The sequence below is a fragment of the Artibeus jamaicensis genome, unplaced genomic scaffold (assembly GCF_021234435.1).
Source record: "Artibeus jamaicensis isolate MK-2021 breed Jamaican fruit bat unplaced genomic scaffold, CSHL_Jam_final contig_585, whole genome shotgun sequence".
In the NCBI taxonomy this organism is placed as follows: Eukaryota; Metazoa; Chordata; class Mammalia; order Chiroptera; family Phyllostomidae; genus Artibeus; species Artibeus jamaicensis.
The window spans coordinates 4,909,352-4,922,847 of NW_026521894.1; the positions used below are offsets into that span (position 1 = coordinate 4,909,352).

The window sequence follows — 13,496 nt, forward strand, 5'->3', positions numbered from 1 at the left end:
CTCTGTGGATTAATTTTGAAACTTCCTGTAATTTCAAAATAAAGAGTTAACAAAAATTCCAATGCATAAATCCTGCCCCAGAGACTGTGATTCATTGGTCTGGGACTTGAATGCCAGTGTTTTGAAAAATCTCCTCGGATGAATTTAACAGACAGCCAAGGTTGAAGACCAGTGAACTGGATGATCTTTGAGTCCCTAAAATACTATCAGTCAAATTAATCTCAATGGCCATAAAATTATTTAAATGTTCAACTTGTGAGGGTAATATGGTTTTTAAAGTTTATTACCTTACGTGTAAAAACTTTCCTTTATTTGTCTTAAAGTGTTGGAGTGACTGGAGTTCCAGCCTCTTTCATGTTCGAGCATTGTGAGTCTCTCTCTCTCTGTACCTTGGAGTTGCTGCTTCTCAATCCGTGTTCTTCCCCATGAGTCTCGTCTCCACCGTGGCCACCACTCACTGGCCACAGACTACTTCCTGGTTGCTCTGGACCACAGGCCCCTACAATAAATGCTACCAGCTTCACACAAGTCTCAGCACTGCGGGTGGAACTGGGCAGGGCTCATGTCCCTGTGAAGGTCCTTCACTTTATTCTCTGTACTTACACCCAACTACCTACCTGGAGCCCGACTTCCTGAATGGCAACTGCAGTTAACTAGCAGGAATTATAGTGTGGGAGGGGAGAAACTCAAACATAGTGCTGACTGGCGCTGTGATCATAGTTCACAAGAAAAGCCTCCCAGAACGGAACCTCCCACAGGGAGCCCGCTTGAGGAGCCCCCCAATTCTTAGTCTAGATCCTTTGTCCCCTTACGAGACCTCCTTCCAGAGAATGCCTTCCTCTTTGCACAGCCATGATTCTTACACCGCGCCCTCTAGGGAAGGTGTGACCTACCCCCAAATTTGTCTTTTCTTAGGATCCGCCACATCCTCCCATCAAGGCAACTTGACTACTGACAGCAGGGCTCTCCTCAAAATCTGGCTTATTCAATGAAGAATTTCATAATGGCGGTAAGAGGTGGTGACTTTGGAGCTTTGGCATTCAGGTCCAGTCCTGACAGGTTAAAGGGCAGGTGTCTCTTCTTTCTTCCTGATTATCCAGGTGGCAAAGGATGGGTCACAGACAAATCCGCACATGCCTACACTTCCACCTTTGCCAAGGACCAATGGCATGTTCTCCATCCATATCAAGGAAGACAAACTGTTTTCTAAGTGGACACTTATTTCTGCCCTCAGTGAGTTGATGCTTTATTATTATGTAGAGCTGAGTCCTCTCAGATTTGTCCATCCTCCAGACCCTATATTTTACCCAGAGGCCTCTTGGAACACACGCAATGGGGCAAATCTCCCTGCCTGTGAAAGCAGAATGTCCTAGACCGGAATGGCCCCTCTCTGCCACACTCAAATCTAGCTCCCCCCCACAGAACCTGTTTTCTAGGCAGGACATCCTCACCCCCTTATCTGTAAAAGGAAGGGAGGTAGTGTGCATGTTCATTACTTTCCTGGGCAGCCCTGCCAGGGCTTGTACTGGGGGTTACATGGGGTTTGAGGACTTAGAAATGATAGTAAGTCAGGCTTAAGTTATAGCATTCACAATTTTATTAGCTTTGACTCTCACTCTTTTTAGCTTTCATCTCTCTTGACTAAATATGATTTTTAAAGATTTTCTTTAATCAAAAGGTAGCACTCCACCCACACCTTCTCCTTGACCCTCCCCCCACTGCTAGGCTCCTGGTCTCAGCTATGCTTATCTAGACCTACTTCCTGCTGTCCACCTGCAGGCTCAGGCCAGCTGCCGGGACATCGCCACTCCGGGCCATTGCCGGAGGCAGTAGTTTCCAAATGCTTACTGCCTCCCACTTTGTCTCGTCTTACCTGTCTCAGGCTTGAAGGGTTGACCCCTCAGTTAAGTTTCTTAGGAACCTGAAAATCAGTTCATACGCATTCTAACCTGTAGAATTTTGTTTACCAGTTTCATTGCAATAAATTCAATTTAAAAAAGGAAAAAAAATAAAATGTACAAATTATGTCCCTTCACCTGAAAACTATATAATTTTATTAGCCAATGTCACCTGAACTAAATTCAATAAACGAGAAAAATTACATTCCCTTTAAACCTTTGACTGGCTACATTTTGAAGACATCTAATCAATCCTACACACGGTAAGCATTTGATTAATATTTTATTCCATTAATCTCTAATGGTTCTGAATAATAAAATCATTTGAACTTCCATAATAATCTTATAAATATCTCTGTGGTATGAGGAACTGGCTACAGATATACATGTGACTTTTAAGACAAAAGGTTTAATTCCTCCAAGTGTAATTAACATTTGGAAACTTTACCGAGGCTTTTGGAAGTTCAGACCGTGGCACCAGACAACCTGAGTTGGAAAGTTCTTACCCTGATTTATAGGTTGTGTGACCTTGGGCATGTTCTTTTACCTCTCCAAACTCCAGTTTCACCACCAATAAAAATGAGGACAACAGTATGTATCCTGTATGGTTGTTTGAGCATTCACTAAGATAAGGCCCACAGCACGGGCTCATAGAAAGAGCTTAGTTCGTGTCACTTATGCTTATTGTACCGCTAGGTTCTACAAGTGAACAATCAGACATTGAATATGTCAGTGTTTTTCAGGTGTAGACAGAAGACCATTTATAGTAGAGTCAACTTAGGTACATTAAAAAATGCAGGTGGCTGCACCCCACCACAGACTTACTGGATCACGCTTTCTTAACTGGGCACAGGCATCTGTATTTTGCACAGCTTCCAAGGCCTACGTTGAGGAGAGGCATTCTGGGTTGCCCCAGAGCTGCTGGGTGTGTTTGACCTGCACTGTAGTTCTGTGTGTGCTGGGGTGATAAACGGATTGGGTGAGCAGCATCTAGCCACTTCATTGTGTGCCACGTGACCTGTTAGTCCAAATGTAAGGGAGATCTTAAAGATCAGTTTAAGGTGGATTTATTCATTGTGATGCACGGTAGCTGTATTAGCCCTTGTCTCACATTCCCTTATGAATCTTTTCTCACACTAGACTCAGGCAAAAAGTTAGAGGCATGTGAAGAAAGAACAAGAAAGAGTGAGGTAGAAATGTTATGTTAGAGCTGCAAGATATTTGACTCAGAAGGCAGAGGACACAAGTGGGGGATCGAAAAAAAAGAATGATGTCCAGGAAAGGGATATTTTGTTGCCAACCACCAGGCATCTCTCAGTTCTCTGCTTTCTGTCTCTTGTGGTGGGTAGGGTGGAGGGTGTGCAGGGGCTTTGGTCTGTGTGAATAGATATTTGTTGACAACAGGCCAGTTTCAATTTAGTTTGAAGCTATTAAAATTTAGTTTTGTTGGCATCTTAGAAAGGCAGTAATTGTTCTGTTTCCCTGGCACATCTATCCCAGGAGGCAGGTTGCGACTTGTCCTGTTTGTCCAAGCCTTCGTGGAGTCTCGCGGGAGGGGGCGATCAGACAGTGTCATTTTGAAAGCATGTCTGCCTCCTGATAGAAAGAGACCCACAGAGGTGGCAGTTGGTCAGCTTCTTCCCTGGTCCCTAAACTGAAAGCTCTTGTGCTTCCTCCCATCTTTGTATTCTATGGACAGTCTGGCCCTCCTGGGGAGCTTTGATTAGTTATGATGGGGTCGTATCTGGGCATGCATGAGGACTCTTCAGGGATGGCGTAAAGTGGATCAAACTTGACGCCATCCCTGAAGGGTGAGTAAGAAGCATGTGTTTGATATCCTTCAGACCCAAGTTCAGGTGCATATTGGCTGGGTGACCTTGGGCAGGTGACTGAACTTCTCTGAGTCTCAGACTCCTCATTTCACTACACATGTTATAAAGATTAAATGAGATGATTTGTGACAAAACCCTTAGACAATTCTGGCACACAGGAAGCACTCAGAAAATGGCAGCTGTGGCCTGTGCCAATGGTACCAGTGTTGCTGTAATTGTGCTAAACCCGGGGACATGGAAAATGCCTCCCAGACTCCAGTGCGGGGATTATGTCCTGTGCCTTAGTGCCTTCAGGAAACAGGTTTTAACACTATGGTCTAGTCTTGGTAGCTTAAGTAACTCTCTTCACCTTGATAGATGGTTGGGCTTGTTCAGATGACTCATAAGAAAAAACAAATTCTGAAATTCAGTTGTAAACAACACGGCTAATCCCATAAATCAATCTATAAATAGAAGTGATGCCTATTTAAGTACCTGAAGCAGAAATTCAGAAATATACGAGAGCAACAAATTCTAAACTTCATGGTGCATCAACTGCAAGGCAGCCCTTTCAGGAGAAAGAAGATCGAATATTTGCCCAGGAAGTTTATAAAACAATACTGTGGAAATAAAAAAGAATTACCTGCAGGTTAACATTGCTGTAGGTAAGATGTGCTTATTGGCCACATTAATAGGTCATTGGCTGATGTTACATGCAAGAAACTAATGATTCTTAAATGTCTCCCTCTGATGCTGCTCCAGGATGTACATACACCCTCACTTGAGGTGAGGCTGACTTCCACTTCTCTGCCGTCACAGCTGTGTCTACTCCGCATCCTCCTGGGAGCCCGGGCAACTCACCACATCACAATAATCTTTAATTCATGAATAAGTGAGATTGATTTACTGAAGAGTAATTAGTGATTTCCAGAAGTAATGGATATTATTCAAACCAACTGGAAACTATTATTCAAAAACTTAAAAAGTAAGCCAACATTTAGTAATACAAAATTATTTATTAGTACAAAATTAGAATTTGTTCATTACACAGAAAAGTAAACTGAATGTTCCCGACAAAACTTTTAACTGTAAGCATACAAAGTAGGCACAAACACAGGGTCTGATTCATCTTAATGCCTAAGTTAGTGTCAGAAAACTGAAAATGGCATGTAAACTGTGCCTGTGATATTTTGTTAACAAGTTGCCTATTTCAAGTAGTCATTTGGTGCGGCAGAACAATAAACATATACACAGCATGTTCCAAATTAATGAAATTCTATGAACTATAGCAGATGTCACAGTTTGTTTCTCTCGTATAGAAATCACTGGGTGCTGCGGCCGAGGGATCGAAGTTCACATAGTCTGTGCTGGGACAGGGAAAACACTCAGATGCTCTGACGGTGGCCGAGTGTTCTGCCTCACAGGACACACAGTAGCAGCCTGAGGTAGGGGCTGGGAAGAAGCAGTCATACTGGGCATGTGAGGGCAAGGGAGGGTAGGAGTAGTCTTCTGATGGATAGCCACAGTTTCTGGTGTCCAGAGAAGGGGGAGAATTGTAATTCTCTGCAGCATATGAAGGTAGATGTGCTGGCGAGTAACTGTAGTCTAAGGAGCCAGAGAGAGTGGAGGAATCTGAAGGTGATCCTGGGATCTGGAGAAATGAAAAACCAAGGAAAAAAGAGCACGGTAACTTAGACCGGATTAAAAGGACTGAACAGAATGGATTTAATAACTTAGAGTTAAGAACATTAGGGGTAAAGACACAAAACACTCAACCCAACCCAAGTCTGCAGAAGTAATTTTGTTTGCTGATTGCATGATTTCATAACACCCCATTCTGTATTTACCTGTTTCTTTCCCAACAATAAATTGCCTTGCTTCACTGGCTTCCTTTGTTATAACCATACTTTGGAGGATGCTTTGTCCTTAAACCACAAAATCCCATTGTGCTTCAAGTCACCTGCTCATCAAATCCTACCGTGTGCCACAATATAAGCTTTAGGCACAATACAAGCTGCAGGTGGCACCTTGGACGTTTCTCCACACCCTCGGCTGTGGAGAACAAGGTGAACATACTCAGGTGGAAATGGGGCTGGAAGATCGGGGGCCCTGTACGCATATTCTGTGGAGTTCATTTCCTATCCCCTTAAAATTTAGTCTGATGCCTACACAGACTTTTGACAAATCCAAATAAAGAAGGATTTACATTAGGAAACTTTCTTTTTAATGTTTAAAATATCTATGAGTCATCTAAAAGGCATCTTAAATGACTGGTATCCTCCTACTAATGCAAACCTTTCTGTATTTTTTTTCAAACATTTGAGGTCCATCAAGAACAGACCATCCAAATTCTCTCAAGTGTTAGGGCTTCATTTTCACTAACCATCTCAGGCCCAAGTGAGTTCTGGTGCCTAAACCAGACCAAAACAACCAGTCAGTGGAGCAAATTAAATGGCAAAATAAAACAAAGCCCATTTATCAAAATGATAGTTTGGTATTGTTTAGATAGAGCCCTAAGCCCATTTTCAAGAACCCCCAACTCCAAGGGCTACTGTTTAAATCAGTGATATCTAATTAGTAGATGTCTTAACTTTATAGTTTAAAGCCATTAAATGTATATCACCAGGAAACCTTTTCATTGCCACACACCACCCTGGCGCAGTAACCTGGGTGATGTGTGGCTATTTCCACCTCCACTGACTTGTAAATGGTTCGGTTTGCTTCCTGGATGCTTCCCTTGTTGATAGGGTTTGTATGCTTTCTCATGAGATGATGCATTCTTACAAAGCATGCCCCACAGCAAACAATAAATGGATTTTGTTAAGAGCGGAGATATATTACCAGGCTCTGGTTAGAGTAGAAGGGGGCAGCCTGGAAGCTGTCCTGGAAATAGTGGGGAGTACTTTGCATGGCATTGAGCACAGGGTCGTGGTGTGTCTCCGTCTGAAGGTAGGAATCCAAAATCTGATCAAGGCAGCTTGGGCTTTCTTCACAAGAAACACGACTGGAAAATTCTCGGGGTTGAAAATAATTAGGCGTGGAAGAATTCGATTCAGTTTCAAAGTAGACTACAACAGAAAGGAAAAAAGTTATTTTTTGTTTAAAAATTACAGTTTATCAATTTGAATAAAGTTCTAGTATACATTCTGAATATTTATTATGTATAAGAGAAAAGAAGGTTTAAGAAGTTGCGGAAAAGTTAACAGTCAGGCACTTGGATTTTTTAGTTGCCTTAGCTAATTGAAGTTCCAGTGAAATGAGCCTGGTCAATAATGTAAGACTTGGCTGTGAATGTGGACAGGGCTAAAATAAAACAATGGTGATCCAACCTGTGTCTGACTATCACAGTCAAATAATGGCTCAAGCCACCCCTTTCTTGGACCATAAAAAGCATCCACATTCAGCTCCTGTCTGCAGTTCAAGTAAACCTCTTATAAAGGGTTGACAGAGTTGTTTGAGGCTTTAGGAAAACTTCTGATGTCATGGGAAATAATTCTCTTGATTTAGGGTTATTACTTTCCTAAACTTTTCACACTTGCTCAGTAACTTAAATTTTGGGAGTGAAGTGATATAAATGGCAAACTAGAAATAGAAACCAGTAACATAAAGGTCAAATTAATACTCCTCATTCTAAATTACAAAAGGCAAACATGTTTTCTTAGTGAACTTGTTAACATGATTAATGGAATTAAAATATGTTGTTAAATACCAAACAAGAATATTTCTGAAACCATGACTCCTTTTCTATTTTGGTAATAATAGGTCCAATCTGTGGTTATTATCCTTAAACACTCAGAGAAGATAGATTTAGAGTGTGTCCATCAGAAGAATTTTTTAAAGTCTTAAGGTTCTTTTGAAGTTAAGTATAAGCGGAAAATTCAGTGGTGAGCTACCATAAGCAGGTTTCCTTATATTTGAACTCTTAGCTGTTGAGTGGCACAGGCAGGAGTGTTTATGTAATAAAGTTATTCGTATTGGGCTGAGAAAACTTCCAGTTGTTTGAACTGCTTTCTGGGAAGAGAGAAAAGGAAGGGGAGGGAAGTCCCTGTCGGCTAGACACTGATTGAACAAGAGCAAAGGCACGATTCTAGGACCTCAGGAGTTCTGTATTCCATCTAAGGTACAATAAAAAAGACAAGTTCCTAAAAATAACTCTGCTCTTTTAGTCTAGTTTAGTTACTTAGAGATGAGGAACTGGAATAAATGAGAAGAACAAACTGGGGACAAAGTGGACAGCAAAGACTAGATAGTTCAGAAAGAAGGAAACATTTGCTCTTGTTCCCTTGCAGAGCTTCCATCTGCAATCACTATGCTTTTTCACCTTCTGATTGGTTGGGCTGCAGTTAAATGGTGTTGCCTATCTTAACCCTTGAACCAAGCACAGAAAGACTTTCAAGATGCACTTTTGAAAGAGTTTTGGAGGAAACTGTAATGCTGGCTGTACTGACCTGAAGAAGGTGGTGTGACTGGATCTGAAAGGTGGACACTGGTCCCTCCGGACAGCTGCCAAAGCAAGACCATAAAGCAAAGTGAAATGAAAGTTCTATTCAGGAAAATCTAAGACATTTTGCTGTGAACTCTGTTGCCTTCTGCTCTAAGGTAAGCCAGATTCTTTCTTCTAAAAAAAGTTAAATACAAGTGATATTCTATTTTATTAAGATTCAATTTTTAGGTTTGCATGGGGATTTTTTCCCTAATATCAGATTCTCCCACTTAAATTTTAAAGCTATTAATTTTGATAAAAATTTAATTGAAATAATTTTTATAGTACAGAAATGTAACAGTTCAAGAAAAACAGTAAATAGCCTTTCTATAAAATTATTTGACTTAAAATGAACAAGAACTTCCATTTATTTAATCCCAACTTTCATGACCTAGTCAATTATTTTCTTCAAAACTTTCATATTCTATTTGGCAATTTAGCCTTAGGAATTTGTTTTCCCCAAAGGACACAATTTCTAACTCTTTAAATCCTGATAGCTCAAAACATTCACATGTTCTTTCTAGCTATGAAATACTAGCAAATTTTTTTTTCTTAAAGCCCCTTGAGTTGGAGCCTATCTATATTGTAGTTAATGATCAGGCAATATTTCAACTCCTTGTATATTTTTTACTAATTTTTATATAAGTTGCTTTTTTACTACTATAATACTTGAAGTTTATAAGAGTGTTCCTTTTAACTATTTAAAGTAAAGCAGTCTGCATTTTCTAGTTGAATTCATAGTTATACTAACTGAGTAATTTAGGATTTTTAAAATTATTATTATTATTATTATTTTTTAGGTTTCAGATGGTGGCTTTAAAGTTTAAAGGGACCAGCACTGCTCTGTGACTCTGTGCTGGGAAGCTGAGCTCACCACACCTCTCTCTTGGGTTACAGGGTATACTTACTACCATACCCAGAGCAACTGGGAGATTGTATAGTCAAGCCATTGCTGAAAATGGAGGTGGTGTTAATTTTGAAAACGATCCATGCTGTAATGTCATGAACCAGGAAGCTGGAATCCTTCACCAGTTCTTCATGCAAATATTTGGCTGCAGCTTGAGCTGAAGGACTTGGAAGCAGTGGGTTTTAAAAACTCATTGTAGAGTTCTCATTAACCCCATTTCTCCCTGAGAATGGTCTGTTTGTCTGCTTCCTGCCGTATCTCCCTAAAGTATATTTACAATATCCTACTTGATAATATCTTTCTAGTTAGGGTTCATGTTCTACTCTGCTCCAAGAATACAAAGAGAGGCACCTCTCTCTTAGATTTCAAACAGCACAAAAATCCACATTGTACAATTTAAAAAAATACATCAAGGCTGTTAAAAAATTAATGGTTTAAAAATGATAAGTTATATCTTTTGATACTACTAACTCACATTTCCCTTTATACTAGATGTAAGAGGTGTGTGTGTGTAGGTAGGGTTCTTTGCAAACTCATCTGGCCTGGCTGAAATAAGTGCTGTGAATCAAATTTACAAATCCTGCAAGCACTCATTTCTCCTGGCCCTGATATTGTCTCAGTCGATAACATCCATTCACAATTGCCTTCTTAAAATTTCAAATTGTGGATACTACTCTGACGTTATAGCAAATTAAGATAAATTTGTTCCTGCTTTGTGGATTTTATAAAATTAATTCTTTCCTTGGCTGAAAACTTCCTAGAGGTGTCCTTCGACCACTGAACAACTTAGAGATCATCTCTGTTGGACCAGAGGAAGCTACACCAAGAAGCAGGCATGCATTATACCCTGGTATCTGCCATCCTTGCCAACTGACCATACCTTCACAGCTTTGCTGGAATCCCAGATCCTTCTGCTGGTTCCCACGGAAGAACTGTACAGCTAGCTCTCGTAATTAAATCATCTGTGTGCTACTCCTCCTGCCTGTGAGGACACAGGCAGATGTACCAAACAAGGAACCTTTCTGCAAGGCACTGGTTCAGAAGTATTGCCTTATCATTTCTCAGGGGGGAGACTGAGAAACACTTAGATAAGCCAAACCTCTCCAGGGAACAGATACTGATCAGATACACAAGTGAAATATTTAACCCTTCCTGCGGTTAGCCAGCAGGGGAATAGTGACCAAACCAACCTGTAAGAGGCCAAGAGCAATAAAATTGCCATGCCCAGTCCAGGGGCAGCAGAAGCAGAATTCTACCTTGTACTAAAGCTCCGTAATGAAAGATTACATTTTGTTATGACCATCTTGATGATTTTTTTTTGCTTCAGAAGCATTTCCCAGATCCCTTGTTCCTGGTTTTATTAATTTTATAATTATCCGTGAATTGTAGGGGTTGATGGTTGGGGTTACCAGACTCCTGCTCAGCACAGCTCCTGGATCTGCAGAAAGATGTATTTAGGGAACTGAGAGGTGGGAGGTTTTTGTGTTTTTTTTTTTAATTGAGAATAATAAGACCTTGATTCTACTTTTAGCTTGACCATCAGTAACTGCAAGATTTTCAACTTCAGCTGTAATAGAGGCATACAGATCCCTGATCTACTTACCTTTCCTGCTTATTATAAGAACTAAATGAAAAAAATGAGTATGCAAAAAATGCTTTTAAAGAACGACTGTAGAATCCTTTACAAGTAGAAGGAAGTTTCATTGTGTTAGCTGAAGTTCTGCATATAAAGGTACTAACTTTGCCACCAAATTTAAAATTTGCACAGTACAGGCCATATCACAGCAAGTTAACACCTGAAACTCTAAACTCCAGGCAAAGGGCGCAGATAGATGAACATTACTGAAAAGCTGGCTTTCAAGCCTTGGTTGCAATTTTATTGTAGCTGCTTTTCACAAATAATAATGAAAGCTAGCATTAACTGAGCACTTACCATATGGTAAGTACTCTAAGTGCTTTATATGCAATAACTCATATAGCCCTCTCACAATCTTATCTCCAGTTTAAAGATCAGAAAAATGAGGCAAGAGAGGCAGAATAACTTGCTCAGAGGATATACACCCCGTTGAGGTGCTGAGGTCTGAATCTAGTCCACTGGTTCTAGAAGCTGCGCTCACCACCCCTGAATCATTTGCCTCTTCTCACAAAGACCCATTTCATGAAGTCTTGCACTGCACACAAACAGCATCAGGCACAAAAACCATTGCTGGGGCATATGCCAATAAGCTTGAGAGAGCACCAAATGCTGATGGATATTGGCAATATGGGCCCTAGCTGTCAGATCTTCCTCTGCGTACACCTAAACCAACCCATAAGCAATTGTACAATCGAGGGCTTTCAGTAATGAATTCCCCTCTCCTGGAAGATAACCTGACCTACTTTATTTGGTTCTGCTGCTGCCTGAGAGCTCTTGTCAGTACTGTCTGTTTAGAATATTCTTACGACTATCCAGACCTATCCCGTGATGGTCTGGAACAGTCATTACATCTTAAGGAGGTGGTTCTATATTCCAAGCTGTCTCCTCTGCAGAGACATGGCTCCTTTCCATTGGGAACTTTCAGTTTGGTGATTTCCAGTTGAACCACCTCCGAGGCTGGGTTCTAGAAGAATGAGGAGAGAGGGGGGTCTGTTCCACAGAGATTCTATCCTTGAAGGGGCCTCCTAAAACAAAGTTTCTGGGAGAGATTTTCTTTGGATGTGTGAGAGCACACACACTGCCTTCCGAACAGAACAACCTGCTGGCTGCTCCTCTTCCTACACAGAACCAACGAGCCCTTCTTACTCAACTAGAATCAGGGAGGGATGGGCTCTCCCAAATCCCACGAGCCCCAAACATACCACAGCTGTTCTCTGTGGCTTCCTGTGGTGAACTGGGATGAAGCCGGGCACCAAATTTACAAGAACAGCTGAGAAAGGCCAGGTCTAGGTGGCGAATGGGGCCCAGGATGATCTCCACACCTTTCCAGATGCCTAACAGGAGTTGGGAGTAAGTGAAGGGTTTATGCTTACTGTTCCCCCTGAGGCTGCCTGGTGAGCCCTTCTCTGCTGCAGCATCTCCTTCACCGTGATCTTCACCCGGACACCTTGATACACCTTTGGTTTTTCTGGGGAAAGACAGCTTGGTCAGTGGTCAAGTGTGAGGTTTGGGTATCAGTCTGGCGTGTGGGTGTCCTGTGTATAGACCATGGCACCTGAGGCCAGCCTTCTAGGTTTGGAGAACACAAAGAGAATGCCTAAAGGCAAGTGGGAAAGAAACTTAAAGTTCTCAAATTTGGAGGGGTGAAGAGGAGCTGGACAGATTGCAGGGCCTCAGTGGGGTCTAGAACATACAGAAATCTGTGGGGCCACCCACCTCAGGTTAGACCTGAGGTCCTATCCTCAGACCAGTAGCATATAGGTTTTTCTGCTCAGGTATGTGGAGACCAGGCCAGGGGAGTTCACCATCTTGGCTAACTATGTTGGGGGTACCTGGGCCCAGCCTGCTGGCCTGGCAAAGGGTATTATAGACCGGGGAGGGGCTGGGCGCAGGTGCAGGGGCACTCTCTGATCTGTAGTTGCTGACCTGATCACTCCTTCGTGATGCTCCCACTGGTACACAATCACTGATTCCCTTCCTTCTCCACCAAGCCAGATGTGGCTTCTGGGGAGGCTTCGGCCTCTATATGCCCTTGGTCTGGGGCAGGTTGGGAGGTTGGGCGAGACTTGTCCTTAGACCGGTGAGGAACCTGCCAGACTGACACCAGTAAAGGGACCAGACCCTGGGAACTCTGTCCCTCTCTTCCATCGATCTTTATCTTCTGCCTTCCCTCCCTTGCCCCCTTCCTCCGCCTTCCCTGCTCTCCATCTTTCCCTCCTCCCTCTTTAGGCCCCGCTCCGGCTCTCCCCTTCCTCCCGTCTCTTCCCACCCCCTCCCTTTCTGGTGCTGGCTATTCTCCTCCGCGCTAGGAGGCTCGGAGTCGAGTCCGAGCAGCGCGAGTTCCAGGAAAGCCGTGCGGGATCCCTAGGACCGAGCACTCCGCTGGGAGGCTACTCTCCCAAAGAGGTTGCCTCCGGGGCCGGCTCCGGCGGGCTGGGCGGGCGGAGCGCGCGCGGGGCGGTTGGCTGGGAGGGAGCCGCAGCGCCGGGGAAGGGCAGCCGCGGGGCCTGCTGAGCCGCAGTGAGTAGCTCGGGCGAGGCTGTTAGGTTACTCCGGGCCGAGTGAACTTTCTCGGTCCGGAGGGACCGCCGGAGCCTAGGGCGACGGGGACTCGGAACGCGACAGTAGACTGAGCGCCGCCGGGGTAATAGCGCGGGGAGGGGGTGGGCCCGGCGCCTGGGGCGGCCGAGCGACCCGGCGGGGCGCCTGGGCGCCTGGGGACAGCGCCTCGCCCGGTCAGTGCGGAGACCGCAATTGGACT

At 43.2% G+C, this 13,496-nt stretch overlaps 1 protein-coding gene across 1 annotated transcript; it reads right to left on the bottom strand.

Annotated features, from left to right (window-relative positions):
• Nucleotides 1–4,985: 4,985 nt before the first annotated feature.
• Nucleotides 4,986–12,543, bottom strand: POU2AF3 (POU class 2 homeobox associating factor 3). Its single transcript, XM_053670403.1, has 5 exons — nucleotides 12,528–12,543; nucleotides 12,109–12,203; nucleotides 8,137–8,212; nucleotides 6,551–6,777; nucleotides 4,986–5,360 (listed from the first exon to the last, which is right to left on the bottom strand). Exons 1-5 carry the CDS (start codon nucleotides 12,541–12,543, stop codon nucleotides 4,986–4,988), a joined length of 789 nt encoding a protein of 262 aa, XP_053526378.1.
• Nucleotides 12,544–13,496: the final 953 nt, after the last annotated feature.

What these genes read in the sequence shown, in the direction of transcription:
- POU2AF3 (XM_053670403.1), bottom strand. An exon ending in AGGCAGCCTCAGGGGGAACA is followed by an intron (nt 8,213 to 12,108) that starts GTAAGCATAAAC and finishes TTGCTTTGGCAG; the next exon opens with CTGTCCGGAGGGACCAGTGT. An exon ending in TCAGTACAGCCAGCATTACA is followed by an intron (nt 6,778 to 8,136) that starts GTTTCCTCCAAA and finishes TTTCTGTTGTAG; the next exon opens with TCTACTTTGAAACTGAATCG.